The sequence below is a fragment of the Chelonoidis abingdonii genome, chromosome 7, assembly GCF_003597395.2.
Source record: "Chelonoidis abingdonii isolate Lonesome George chromosome 7, CheloAbing_2.0, whole genome shotgun sequence".
NCBI lineage: Eukaryota > Metazoa > Chordata > Testudines > Testudinidae > Chelonoidis > Chelonoidis abingdonii.
Genome location: NC_133775.1, coordinates 21,914,475 through 21,927,835, shown reverse-complemented (window position 1 = coordinate 21,927,835; position 13,361 = coordinate 21,914,475). Strand labels below are relative to the sequence as shown.

The 13,361-nt window shown below is 39.2% G+C and overlaps 1 protein-coding gene across 2 annotated transcripts in view; it reads right to left on the bottom strand.

The window, feature by feature from the left end:
• Positions 1 to 11,396, bottom strand: part of SRSF11 (serine and arginine rich splicing factor 11) — a 35,003-nt gene extending 23,607 nt beyond the window's left edge. For both annotated transcript variants that reach the window (XM_032778452.2, XM_032778453.2), the window contains exons 1-2: positions 11,074 to 11,396; positions 209 to 342 (exon numbers count right to left, since the gene is read on the bottom strand). In XM_032778452.2, the coding sequence (XP_032634343.1) occupies positions 209 to 342; positions 11,074 to 11,201 (262 nt within the window). In that variant the 5' untranslated portion in view covers positions 11,202 to 11,396. The remainder of the gene's footprint in view (positions 1 to 208; positions 343 to 11,073) is intronic.
• Between the last annotated feature and the right edge of the window lie 1,965 nt (positions 11,397 to 13,361).

The following is a 13,361-nucleotide window of genomic DNA, read 5'->3' as shown; positions in this document are numbered from 1 at the left end:
GATTAACAGGAAAACTTCCAGCTTTCATCATGTGCCAATAAAACACAAAAATTTGCTTTAATGAAAGACCTAATGACAGCGTACCAAGGGTTTCAAAACGTTAATATCTTAGATATTTTACAGGTTACTAAACCTCACTCTACTGAACTATACTGGGGTAGACTACCATTTTACTATGGCTTCATAGATCATTAAACAAGTCACAAACCTTCTGCATATGGTACGACTATCAACGCTCTGTCAACGAACACAGTGTTTGTCAGATGCTGGGCCACAACTGCTGAGTCAGGATCATGGAACTTTACAAAACAGACCCGTGATGAAACAGGCAAAGGAGAATCACTAAAAAATAAAATAAAATAAAATATTAACAACAAAAATCAGACAAATTCATTAAAAACAATTAAACATTTGCAATCTGTTCGCTGTATTAAGTCTAAAGACTATGTATTTTAAAAATATTGTGCTTTATATTCAAAGTGTTGCAGTGTGGTTTCAATTTTGTACCAGGTCTTACTATTAAACTTTCCTTATCAAACATCATTGTTAATGACATGTACATAAGAATTAAATGATACTGAATGAAGCTGCTTTGCTGGATCACCAGAGATCTAACTATAGGACAGGAAATTATTTTTATTCCCCCATTTACAACAGAAATAAATGCTAATTCTACCACACACAATCATCTCTAAATTAGCGAGTTATCTGAATACAAACTGGTACGTATGATTCAGGAGAGTGATCCAGCGGGTAAGAGGGAGGGATAGCTCAGAGGTTTGAGCATTGGCCTGCTAAACCCAGGATTGTGAGCTTAATCCTTGAGCAGGGCCATTTAGGAATCTGGGGCAAAAGAAAACTGTCAGGGACAGTATTTGGTCCTGCTAGTGAAGGCAGGGCCCTGGACTCAATGACCTTTCAAGGTCTCTTCCAGCTCTATGAGATAGGTATGCGTCTCTCTCTCTCTCTCTCTATATATAATTAAGATGTGAAGTGGTGGCGGCAGGGACTTCTTCAGGAAGAATACAGAAAGAAGGTATATGTCCCCACAGAAATTCCAAACATAGCGATTTCTACACCCTCTGCTTTTGGTCCAAAATCTGAATAGTAATAATTTTTGAAGTTATATTAAGCACAGGGTAAAGATTAAAAAAGCACCTTCACTTAGCTATAATTAGAATTTGCAACAACACAAAACCTTCAACAGATTAAACAGAAAGTCATGAACTTAAGGTGGAATGCAATGGGTTTTAAATCTCACCAATTGCATCATCAAGAGTTTTTGAACTCTTATGTGGTGAACTTGAAGGAGATTAGAATGTTCCTTATAGGGCAGATCCAGGTATATGTCTATGCCACAGTTCAACTGCAGCAACTGTTAGTGGAGCTGCAATTAGAGATGAATGACTAACCAAAGGATCCGAGGGAGGGTGAAGAACCCTGGAATTTCTGGCAGAGAATGGGAAGATCTTTTCCATTCCTCTGTGATAAGGGGTGAAGAGCTGAAGGTTGTATGGACACCTTGAAGCTGATGGTCCCAAGAAGATGCGTAAAGGTTTGGAATTTGTGTTTTCAGTTACCCTAGTAGGAATGGAGTTTTTCATTTATGCAGAGGAATAAACTACCCAGTCAGTGAGGGAGTCTGAGGCAGCAATCATACTTGCATGGCAGATGAGGTAAGACCCCTATCAAAGTTAGGGACACAATCCCCCACAAATTAAAAATATCTTGCAGTTCTGAGCAGTAGAAACACTGTGGCTGGAAAACAGTCTAGCAAATGAAGGTTTTCTTAATTCAGATACCTGCAAACATGGAGCATATTTTACTTGTCCGCCATAGATTACTGGTGCAATTCACGGTGTTTGAAATAATCTATAACAGGTTCATAATTTGGATTTTATGTTTTCAAAACAGGGTGGCTAAAAACTGATTAATTTTTTTAAACATCTGGTTTCTTTATTTAATAAACCTATTATAATAACCTATTATAACTTATGTCAAGGCCTTCATTTACTATAATAAAATCATTTAAATTAACTAAAAAAATAAGCAGTATCTTTCAAAGTCAAATCACTGGTGCAAGTCACTTGCTAAGCACTGGGAACCTGAATTTGTTGAAGTGCTAAACCCAGCTTCTAACAGCAGTAACCTCTTCTGCAGGTTCAGAGAGACTATTTTCTTCATTTCAGTTCATTCAACTAGTTCAGTTCAATGACTAGTTCATTTAAAGCTAAGAAACTGATTGTGAGTTGAAAAAGCAGGACAGCTTGTTTTCCCCTTCCATCTACAAATAAAAACTAAGCGCGAGAGAATGAGACCTTTTAGTTCTATAATCTTGAGGGACATGGTGACCAGAAAGAAATCAGTTCAATTTACTAACGAGACACAACACTTCCTTCGTTTAATAAATCAGTTCATTTTAAATAGAAAATATGTTGCATTTAAATTTCTCTTATGTATCCAGCACATGTAAGCTAGTTTTATTTAATAAAAAAATTTAGAATGCATTTGTGCATTTTTCCAAATAAAACTCGACAAACCACAGGTAAAATGTCAATCTAGTAAATAAGTAATGCATCATTCACTATTTTCTAACATAAAAGTAAGGAATCTGAATACATGTATGTTAAAGGTATACAACTGCTTAAATTAATGTGTATACAGATAGCTTTCTGGTTAACAAAGAGAAGGACCAAATTTAGTACAAAGGCTAAATTTAGTTGCAAGTGAACATGTAATGGTTACTAGCCAATAAGAATCAACTTATCTTTTGGAAAAGAAGTACAAATACAAAACAAGATTAAAATAGTTTTAAATAAAAGGTTTCCTGCTTGATGATGTAAACTGAGCTTAAAAATCAGTGATTTCAAGCAATCTACACTGATCAGAAAGTACTACTTCTTATCTTACTTCATTTTTGTCTCACCAACTGAAATCATCCCGAATGCACGATCCCAATCTAACAAAGCAAGGTCTAACCTTCAAGAATCGAGGGTATGTCTTCACTACCTGCCACGCTCCCTGTAGCTTGGCCTTAAGTACCTGAGGCCTAAATAACCTTGACAGAATCTAACAGCAATAATACAATCACAATTCAGTAGGTTTTAAGACAAAGCCATTCAAGAGTTGCTTTTGACCACATTCCTCTTTTAAATAAATAGGCAACCTTAGTGGCTCTGCAATACCCCCGCTCTCCCGCCGGTCATTTCTTCAGTAGTGTCTGCTATTTTCACTCTAGGTTTTGCCATGAAGTGGTTCTGGCACTTTTTTCAGCAGTCTTTTACCTTTTTGGTACACTCAATTTTGATAAGGAACTTACTAAGCTGAAAAATCACAAGAACTGTACCTACTATTATTCCAAATGTAAATTCTGTAATTCTCAATACCGCTGAATCTGTAGTCAAACCCAATGACTTAAATAAGTTACAAAACTAATGCTGCTTAGTTTAAATAGAATTGGTAGAACTGTATAAAGAAAGCCAATAATTCCTGCTGCAAGAAAATGTAGAATGCCGTTGTCAAAGATTTTTAATCCTTTTCTGAAAAGGATTCTTCTATGAAGCCAGAATCTGTTTACACAAATATATCTCCTCTCATCAACCTACCCATTTTACCTGATTCATATCAATAGTTTGATTCCAGGTATTTGTAAAGTTTTCACATCACACAGGCAATACAAAGACTAAAGCTCTGATACCCTGCAATGACTAGATAGCATATGGTAATTTAATGAAATTTTAGTAAATTATGAGACTGGTAGCAGCCAACAGTTAATTTCAAATCCATGTTCAGTCACACAGATTTCTGAAACTCATCTAATGAAGCTAAAATTTTCCCAGCTTGGTCACTACTTCAAGGTGCTTTTTTTTTTTTTTGAACATTTGAGTAAGCAGTAATGCTTAAAATTAGAGTGAAAAGTATATATTTTTCCTCTAAAACTTTAAAATTGATCTACACTCAATAGTGCAAAAACCTGAAGTTTGGTACAGAAGATCATCCTCAATAAGTGCTTTTTATTAGTAAGGTGAATATAGATTTATTTCAAATGTCATATGAGCCTTTTGACAATGGTGTTTTTCACTAAAGTTAGAATTGTTCCACTAGGAAAATATGTTGTCCATGCCATGTAGCTATTCTAATTGCAAACTCAATTTTAGTTCCCCTATCCCTCTTGTCCATCACTGTAGTATCTAAATATATTTCACTGCTGAAAGAGAACCAGCCAGAAGCCCACTATTCAGAAGCAGGACCCTTTGCAGCAAATTGCCTCAAAAAGATTAAAACAGTGTGGCTATTCAGCATATTCCATTAAGGACAGACTGGATAAAAATGGCTTCTTGTGCCATAAAGATAGCAAGGTGTAGTTCTGACAGGATCAGATTTCAGAGGTGAGGACCTGACACAGAATGCTTTGTCCCTAATTCTTTCCATGCTTCATCACGAGGAATCTATTGTAAGTATTCCCCTCCAAGTAGGTGGTCTAAGATGCCTAGGACAGGCCATTTATGGCTTTGTAGGTCACATATTTTGCCCAAAAGTGAATTAGATTGTGAAGAGTGTGAAACACTGCTAAGATTCTTGCTAGTTTACCCCATCTGAAAGGGGTGGTATGTGTTGGCCCTCAAGTGACTGAGATATGACAATATCTGCATCTGGGAGGAGTGTTTACTAGGCTAGAAATGACAGGTGTTATGCATGGCCAGCTGGCACCTAAGAGAGTGTTCAGGAAAACCAGGTTTTTAAAGTACTATCTGCCAACCAATGTCATTTTTCTTATTAAGGCCTGAATATAAGCCAGCTAAGTTTTCAACCAGGTCCCTGCTCCTTCAAGTACCAGGAGGGTAGGGTAATAACTCTGTCAGATTCCAGGGAAAAGGAGACAGAGTTCAACACCTGCATATTAACAATACTGTAATGCTTTTACCACTGTATGATTCCTTTTAACCGTTTATGGTAAATACAAACGCCAAAGTCTACCATGCTCAAGAATATCCTACCTCAGCCATCAAAGACAGAGGGTTCAGTGTCAGCCCAAGCTTTTCATTCCAAAATTACGTACAGCCAGAAATACTCTCTACAATACACTGCCTTAGCATTCCCTATACAGTATATTAAATCTGAGAGGGGGTAGGTAGAGTGGAAATATTTTCCCAATGGAATCCTGGTTTTTCAGCTATTTCTGCAGCTACAACATTGCTATGAGCAATGGGTCCTTGACTACAAGTCTAGTTTTAAAATCCCTGAATTGAAAAACAAAAAAGCATACTTTCACAGATACTTATTAACTGCAGGCAATTTCACTAGGTCATAAATTGGATCTTACTACTGGATATAGATTAGTTTTCTCAAAGTTTTGTATTGGTATTATGACACTTATTTGACTTCTAAACACAAATATAAATAAGATTACTAGTAAACTTCATTGTCAAATTTTATTAACCAAAGATATGTATTTGTTATAATTTAATATGGTTTATGTTGACTTGGAGAGAACCACTGTGAATTACTAATACCACAAAATGTACTTTGTCTATTTGACAAGCATGATATAGAATGAAATTGACAATTCATAGCACATCTTACAAAAATAACTGAATCAGTCATTTTGGTTTTAGCCCACGAAAGCTTATGCCCAAATACATTTGTTAGTCTCTAAGGTGCCACAAGGACTCCTCATTGTTTTTGCTGATACAGACTAACACGGCTACCACTCTGAAACCTGACTCAGTAAGGAAACCTTACCACAGAACTCTAAGATTTGGGTGAGAAATAAGGAGAAACCACTATTTGTATCCGTGTATTAAATTCTGAATTATACTACTGAAAGTTTTTGAAACAGCAATGAATTGGGTAAGCAAAATACAATAATTTATGCTTAAGGGTAAAAGTTGTATTTGCTCATACCTTTTTTAAGCACATTTGTCACAAAGCAGGAAGTGAACCTATTATATACACAGATCCTGATTACTGTGACAAGAAGAAATTAACAGAAATATATTACGAGAGTATTCTTCACGAGGGTGCAATTTTAAGAAGTTAGACATCAAATGCATCACCTCACATTAAAAACTATTATCTTCTAACCCTATGTTTCTCAATGACAGGTCCATGGATTGGTGCCAGTCCCTGAGATTTCCCTGACACAGTTGAGGAAGGCAGCAAGCTGGTGCCTGATATCAAAGAGATAAAGAAACACTGTTCTAACTGGTCACCGATTTACACAAAATAAATCAGGGTTCGGAACCCACTTTCTGAAGAATAGGAAGGTCACAAAAGCCACCAGCACAGCAAACCTCCATTCTTGATGATGTCTCAGCAGAAGCTGTACTGCACAGATGGAAAAATTTATCCTCTCACTCATAAAGATCAGTCTAGAACAGGGGTAGGCCACCTATGGCACAGGTGCCGAAGGCGGCACGCGAGGTGATTTTCAGTGGCACTCACGTTGCCCGGGTCCTGGCTACCGGTCCGGCGGGGGTGGGGTGGGGGGGCCTCTGCATTTTAATTTCATTTTAAATGAAGTTTCTTGAACATTTTAAAAACCTTATTTACTTTACATACAACAATAGTTTAGTTATACATTATAGACTTATAGAAAGAGACCTTCCCAAAATGTTAAAATGTATTACTGGCACACGAAATCTTAAATCTGAGTGAATAAATGAAGACTCGGCACACCACTTCTGAAAGGTTGCTGACTCCTGGCCTAGAATAAAGTGGAGGCACAGTGATAACAGGGTACATAAGCCTGTATTGGTCCAGTGACATACAAGGTTCTGTGGGTAAGGTACATATTGTAACCATTAAATACACTTAACCCCTAAAATAGCCCAGTAGCTCCTTTGCCCTGCCTTCTACTTCTTGAAGATTAAATTTGATGCACGGATTTCCTCCCTGTATAAAAATAGTTAATGAATCAAAACTGGGATAGATTCAATATACACAGTTATACTTCCATGCAACAGAAGCTTTTAAAAAAAAACAAACAAACTTTTTTTTTAAATCAGTCTGTCCATTTTGGGGGGCAGGGAAGGAGACGGGGAAGAGAAAGAATGGTAAAAAATCTGAGATCCAGATTTGTCACCCAGGAATTAACTTTCTGCACACACTCTGCAACAAGGAAAGTGAGAAAAATATAAACTTTCCTCGACAGAAATGGTGGACTAAGCCTAAGAAGAAACTCTGTATTCTGTTGTGCCCTCAAAATAATCTTCATTGCAGTATTTCTAGGCAAGGCTATTAGCACCACCTATTATTAAGGTTACTCAAAACATTCCATTATAGTTAGGCAAGAGTTAAATGAAAAGTTAACAGTGAGAAAGAAATCCAGGTAACTAACAAGCAAAAACAGGGGAAGCCCAAGGACACTGACAACTGTAAACACTTGAAAAACTTGTATGGTCAAGCTTCTGCCCAGTAACTCGGCTCTGAGAACACAGTAAACCTTCCCTTCATAGCCCTTCAGATATCTGTAAACACTCACCCTCACCCTACCCCTTTGCTTTAAGATAGTCATGAATAATTGATATAATCAAAACAGTTTGACACATATGTTGTGTTCCTGCCACTGTCATGCTAAGTACATTCTCTGTCTCTGAAACAATGTTCGTCTCTGTAAGAACAAGATAAATGCAAATGAAGTGATAAGAAAAAAGGTATATAATTGGTCATTATAACCCCTCACCTTTGAAGCTGCTTGTCATTCTTCCTGGTACCATAAATAAACCCCCTTTAGTATTGTCTGTGCCTCCCTGATTCTTGGGGAAAAGAATCTTTTTGCCTAACAATAAAAAGCCTGCTTTCAGATGCTTATAGATTTGCCAAGCTTTAAATAGGATGAAATTTTCAATGTCAGGTGTCTTCCTCTGGCTGAATTACTTTTGGAAAACTTGTGCCAAAATGGTTCAGACATTGCTGAGAATTGGATTAGGGATGAATACTTTGCTTTATCCATGTTAAAAAAATTCTGGTGACCTATATGTCCCATCCACCCCTACTGCTGTTCCACAGAACATGACAAACAGCTACTGCTATCAGTTACTCTGTTGGCTCAAGGCGCAGAGGTTTATGCACTGATCTAAAGGATTCAATTCTGCTGATGCCATGTGTTGGTGTCAATATAGTACCACATGATGGAATTTGTCTTCTGAGCTTGCTTTTTGAAATACCTAGGAAACTAAACACAAACAAAACTAAAAGAATGCCAAGGCGACAACCTTAAGTCACACACTAAAAAGTCAGGAAACATTAGTATTCAGGTTACTTGTGCAGCCTTAGTTTTTTGTGCATTATGATACAATTTTAATTACTTGATTACATAGTATTTTTTCCACAGAAGCCCTACCTCATTCAGTTCATAGTGTGGATCTGCTCTGGGGATTAATCAGGGTTGGAGAGAGAATGAGAGGGTTACCCGTAGGACTACTTAACCATGAGATCATCGTTTCTATTTCTGCAACTCCATGCCTCTATCACTACACACCTTCCAACTTCTGCAATAAATAAAGATGGAGTCCTTCAGACAAGAGTTTCCTTTCATTACAGAATGATGATTCATTCCCACAGCGTGTCCTAACCTGAGTGCTTACTTTGAAAGAATATATTTATTAAGACTGCAAAGTCTACTTGTGTACAACGTGCAACTTGAACAGTACGTGCCAGAACTGGATTTTAACTAGGAAATCAATCTTAAAATGGACAAAGTACTGTTGAAACATAGACTGCCAAACTAAACACATTACACACTTCTCCTACTGTAGTAAAGTGCAAATATTCGCTTTTGCAATCTTTCATTTCTTCAAAAAGAAGGCAATGTGTCCCCTAGTGATAGTGCTCTGTCCGGGGCAGATTTTTATCTACCTCTGACAGAGATAAACATTCTATCTCTAACTATTTGCCAAAACTTGTACAGTTTGTTGTGACAATAATGTACTCTTGAACTGAATTTGGGTGCCTGTGTGAATGAGTGGGGATCAATTAAGAACACATAGGGCCATATAAAAAAAACCCCAAGTGAATAGAGGAGTTCACCAGTAGGAAAAGGTGGAGCTTCAGTAGTTGCTTCTAGAAGCAACTACTGTCAGCAGCCCTATCCACAGAAGTAGTAAAAGCATTAGACTGGTATTTGGGAGACCTAAATTCAATATTCAATACACAGTTCAACCAGACTCCCTTGGGAAAGTCACTAAATCTACCCTATGCCTTAGATTCTCATCACTAGAGTGATGGTAACATCCACCTCATACACGTGTTAAATATAAATATAATATATAAAATGTCAGGACTCTTTTTTTAAATGATTGTGAGATGCTCAAATACAGTGAACAGGACCATAATACAGCCTAAACACATTTTTCTTGCTAAAGACAACTAACTCTTTATTACTTGGTAGAAATGAACTTTTCTGGCACTTAAATATGATTTTCCCATATGTATAAATTTCAATATTCATATTTGACATTATTCAAATAATAAAAACCTGTCACTAACTTTAATGCAATTGTATTCAGTTAGTTTTCTTCCACACTACAAATTCTAACACAAAATTGCATTAACATGGGATTCAGATTGCAAATGTCCATTTGAAAATAAACACTAAGACCACAGAAAACCCCATGTTGGAATTTACGTAGATATCCATCTAAGAGCAGTGGAGGATTTCCACCCCCCCCTTTTTTTTTTTTTTGGAGGAAGCTCCGTGGTGATTTCCCCCACCCCAGCAACTATTTAAAACTAGGTGAAGAAATTGGTACGTTAGAAACCATCTGAGGGGAGACTAAAACAGGCATAGTCAAAATCAAGGTCACAACTGAATAAAAACATATCATATAGACATTACATATTATAGTTACACACCCAAAATTCCATGTGGTGGTGACATCCATGATCTATGTGACATTTATTTTGACTTCACTTATTATATAAGGCACTTTTCTGAGTAACAAAGGCAACCCTGATTCACAAACAACAAAAAAAGTACAAACAGAAGCTTGCAGTTTTCAGTCCTTTAAAAATAGTTTTTCATTCAGTGTTGCACAAAAAAATCACCTGTAATAGTTTACAGATTTTCCTTGCATGGATTTGGGATTACCATTTGTGAGTTGGGCAGATTTTGTGCATGTTAACAAGAACACACACATATATCATGGATTGTTTTAAATCTTTCATAAAAAAATTAAAAATTGTTAAGAGTTATATTTTCATATAGCTGAGGCCCTTTTAAAAATAACTGCAATCTATTAAAAGTAAATTGGAGGGGTTGAGGAGTTACTCCCATCAACACAAAGCACTGTTTACTAAAACTATTATTATTGTTGTTATTTTGGATGTATGACCATAAATCAATCACTGGTTCAAGATTTACTACCCACCTTGCACCTTCTCTGTGTATTAAGGAGAAAAAAATCCCAAGTTTGTAAAGAGAAAAGCAAAGCCCCCCTCTCTTTCTTTTTTTAAATGGTAGCTGTCCAGCAGGTGTGCGGTGGTTCTGTATGTGAGGAACAATCCCACCACAGACGGGCTATCAGCTGGAGGCCCCTAGAACAACCAGCATGCAAGATGATGTGCATTTAGCAGTGATAAGGGCACACAGGTTCGGGTCCTTTATTCACGCGCTGATATCACGCATGCTTTAAAAAAAACTGTTCCTGGAACATAAACCCAGCCGTGAACTAATCTGGCGCGTTGTTAGTCGAGGAGAAGCCGTGTGTGGGAGCCGACACACACAGCTCTCAAGCGCCCCCAATACCACGCCGCTAGCTATCGCTTATGGTGACTCGCCTACACAGGAGACAGGGTGAGGTAGGCTTCCTGCGCTGCGGGGCAGGTTAAAGCTTCGGCGAGAAGCCAGGTCCCGCCGCACCACCAGCCGCAAGCCGAGGCCTGGGTGAGCGAGGCCCGGGTGAGCGAGGCCCCACGGCCTACAACTTCACGGCCCAGTAGGTCTCTCAGCACTAGGCAGCGAGGCGCGGGGCATGATGGGAAAGAGGCGGGACGTTGCCCAGGAATGGGGGAGGGGAACCTGTATGGCGCGGGGGAGGAAGCGGCGGGGGCGGGGGACGCTGGTGGACTCACTCGGGAGGGAAGAGGCGCAGCTCCTCGATCTTGCCCAGGAAACCGAAGAGTGTCCGCATTTGCTCGGAGCTGGCGCTTGGAGAGACGTTGGTGACCTGAATCACGTCGGTGCCGCTGCTTGAAGCCATCGCGCTGCCGCCCACTCCAGTGCTACAAACACATCAGGGAGAGGGAAGAGCGCGTTAGGACCGGGGTAGCTTTTTGTTATGTCCCCTGCCGCTTCCCGTCCGGGCACAAGCACGGGCCCCACGCACAAAACAACCGTTGTCGGGCAATAACTGCCACCAGCTGCCCGCTCCACCAGCTTGCCCGGGCCGCAGACTAGTATCCCACAATCCTTTACTGGTCTTCTCTACGCAGGCGCGAGCTGCGTACTTTGGTGGTCCTGCGCAGACTCACAAGTCGCCTCCCCCACAGAAGCTCTATTCGCGCATGTGCATTACGTGTACCTCTCCCAAGGACTTGCGGCTCTTGCACATGCGTAGTAGTTAACCACGTCTGACAGCGCTTGCTGCGGCTCATGCGCACGCCTTATCCTGGTGCCTTGCTTGACCCGCGCATGTGCAGTATGGGGAGCTATTCCGGAGACTTGGCAGGAGAGGTGGTGTCTGGGCGCGGGAGGGATTATCTCCGTTTCCCACTCCGAGCTCGCTACAACTGAATCCCCGGGGGGGGGGGTGGAGAAAGTTCAGCCAGAGCAGAAGGCGTGGGGCCTAGACTGAGGCCTGCCTGGGGCTATCGGCACAGAGGTCTTAGCTGACGAGGCTGTAGTCTGCGTGGGCGCCCTCTCCCCATCCTTGAGGGTCTATGAGCCCTAGAGCTGCAGGGCGCCTCTCTGATCTTCCAGGAGCAGCAAACCCTGCATTAGCACGGTGCTGAGCGACCCCTTTCTCCAAATGACTCCAGTGGGACTTGAGTGGGATCAGCAGCTGGCAAAGGCTGCTCCTAATTATTTTACTGTTGTCAATTTAAAGTAGACTTCCCAGAGTAGATATTGAACTGCGAGCAAGGCGTGCACCGTACACGAGAAGTAGACTACAGTATTTCATCTCATATTTAAAAGACCTGAATAATAATAATTTCCCAATCGTTTTTCAGTTCTAGAGTAATTCTTTCCTAACTCTTATGATGAAAACGAAACCAGTCTGCAGCCTGATCTTGCTGTAACTGAAGTAAATTTCTTTTAATGGAAGCAAAATTTGCCAACCCCTCCTCAACCCTATCGACATCAAGGGGTTGTTATGTTATGTTATGTTAGTGATAGTGGTAGATGCTTCCCTACACAGTAACAGCTTCTTTAGAAATTTCTTTTACATTGATAGTGCAATGCCACTTTATTGCTTCTGTAAAATCAATGCACCTTTCCAAGTAATACATTTCAACTGTCAGACTAGGTCAGCTGCTACTTAATCATAATGGTGTTTGCATTATTATTGATGTAGAAATAATTTGTTTTTTAATAAATATACCAAAAAAACCTCTACTGAGAATGTGCTTCCAACGGGTTGTTTATAATTTGAGCCCTGGGGTAACCTGGGAAAAATACTATTACCAGGTAGCCAGCAGTAACACAAGATTTCTCGAATATCCAAGAACAAATTTAATTCAGATCACAGCTAAATGTTACTCATTCAAGGTAGATCCTGAACAGAGAAATGTGTTGAATCTGAGATTGCACTGATTTCAAAGCAGGGCAGCAGTGGGGAGTTGTGTCAATTTCAAATTGCATAGGTCCTGTGAATAAATGGTGCTGGCATTCAGAAGCTTTCAACTAAAATTGCAACTCAATTAACAGAGTATTTCATCAAAATCTAAGTACCAATGCATCCAGTTAAGCAGAACTCATAAAACTTTGAGTAATAGTGTCATCTGCTGACTCCCAGTAATATTACACAGGTGACAGATAAAGGATAAACAAACAAGATGATAAAAATCTGAAGAAAACTGAAGAAAAAGAATGAATGAGCAAGCAAGAAAAAGAAAGCGAGCCTCAAGACCATCATAGTGTGGTAAACTTTTGATTTTAAAGTTGAATCAGGATCAAATGTGAACTATTTTACAAAATGTTAGATCAGTAGAATTTATTTTTTAATTTCAGAGGAATCTTTAAAAAAAAAAAGAGAGAAAAACTTTTCCCCAGTGTTGGAAACCCAAAGTGAGCTGGTACCTGAAAGCCAAAAAATGAAACTGACTATAAACAAAAGTTGTAAATGGCTAAATTCTTAATTGTCCAAGTTGAGGGAAGTTCAAAAGTAAAGAACATAGGCTCTGAAAAGAAAACATATTTT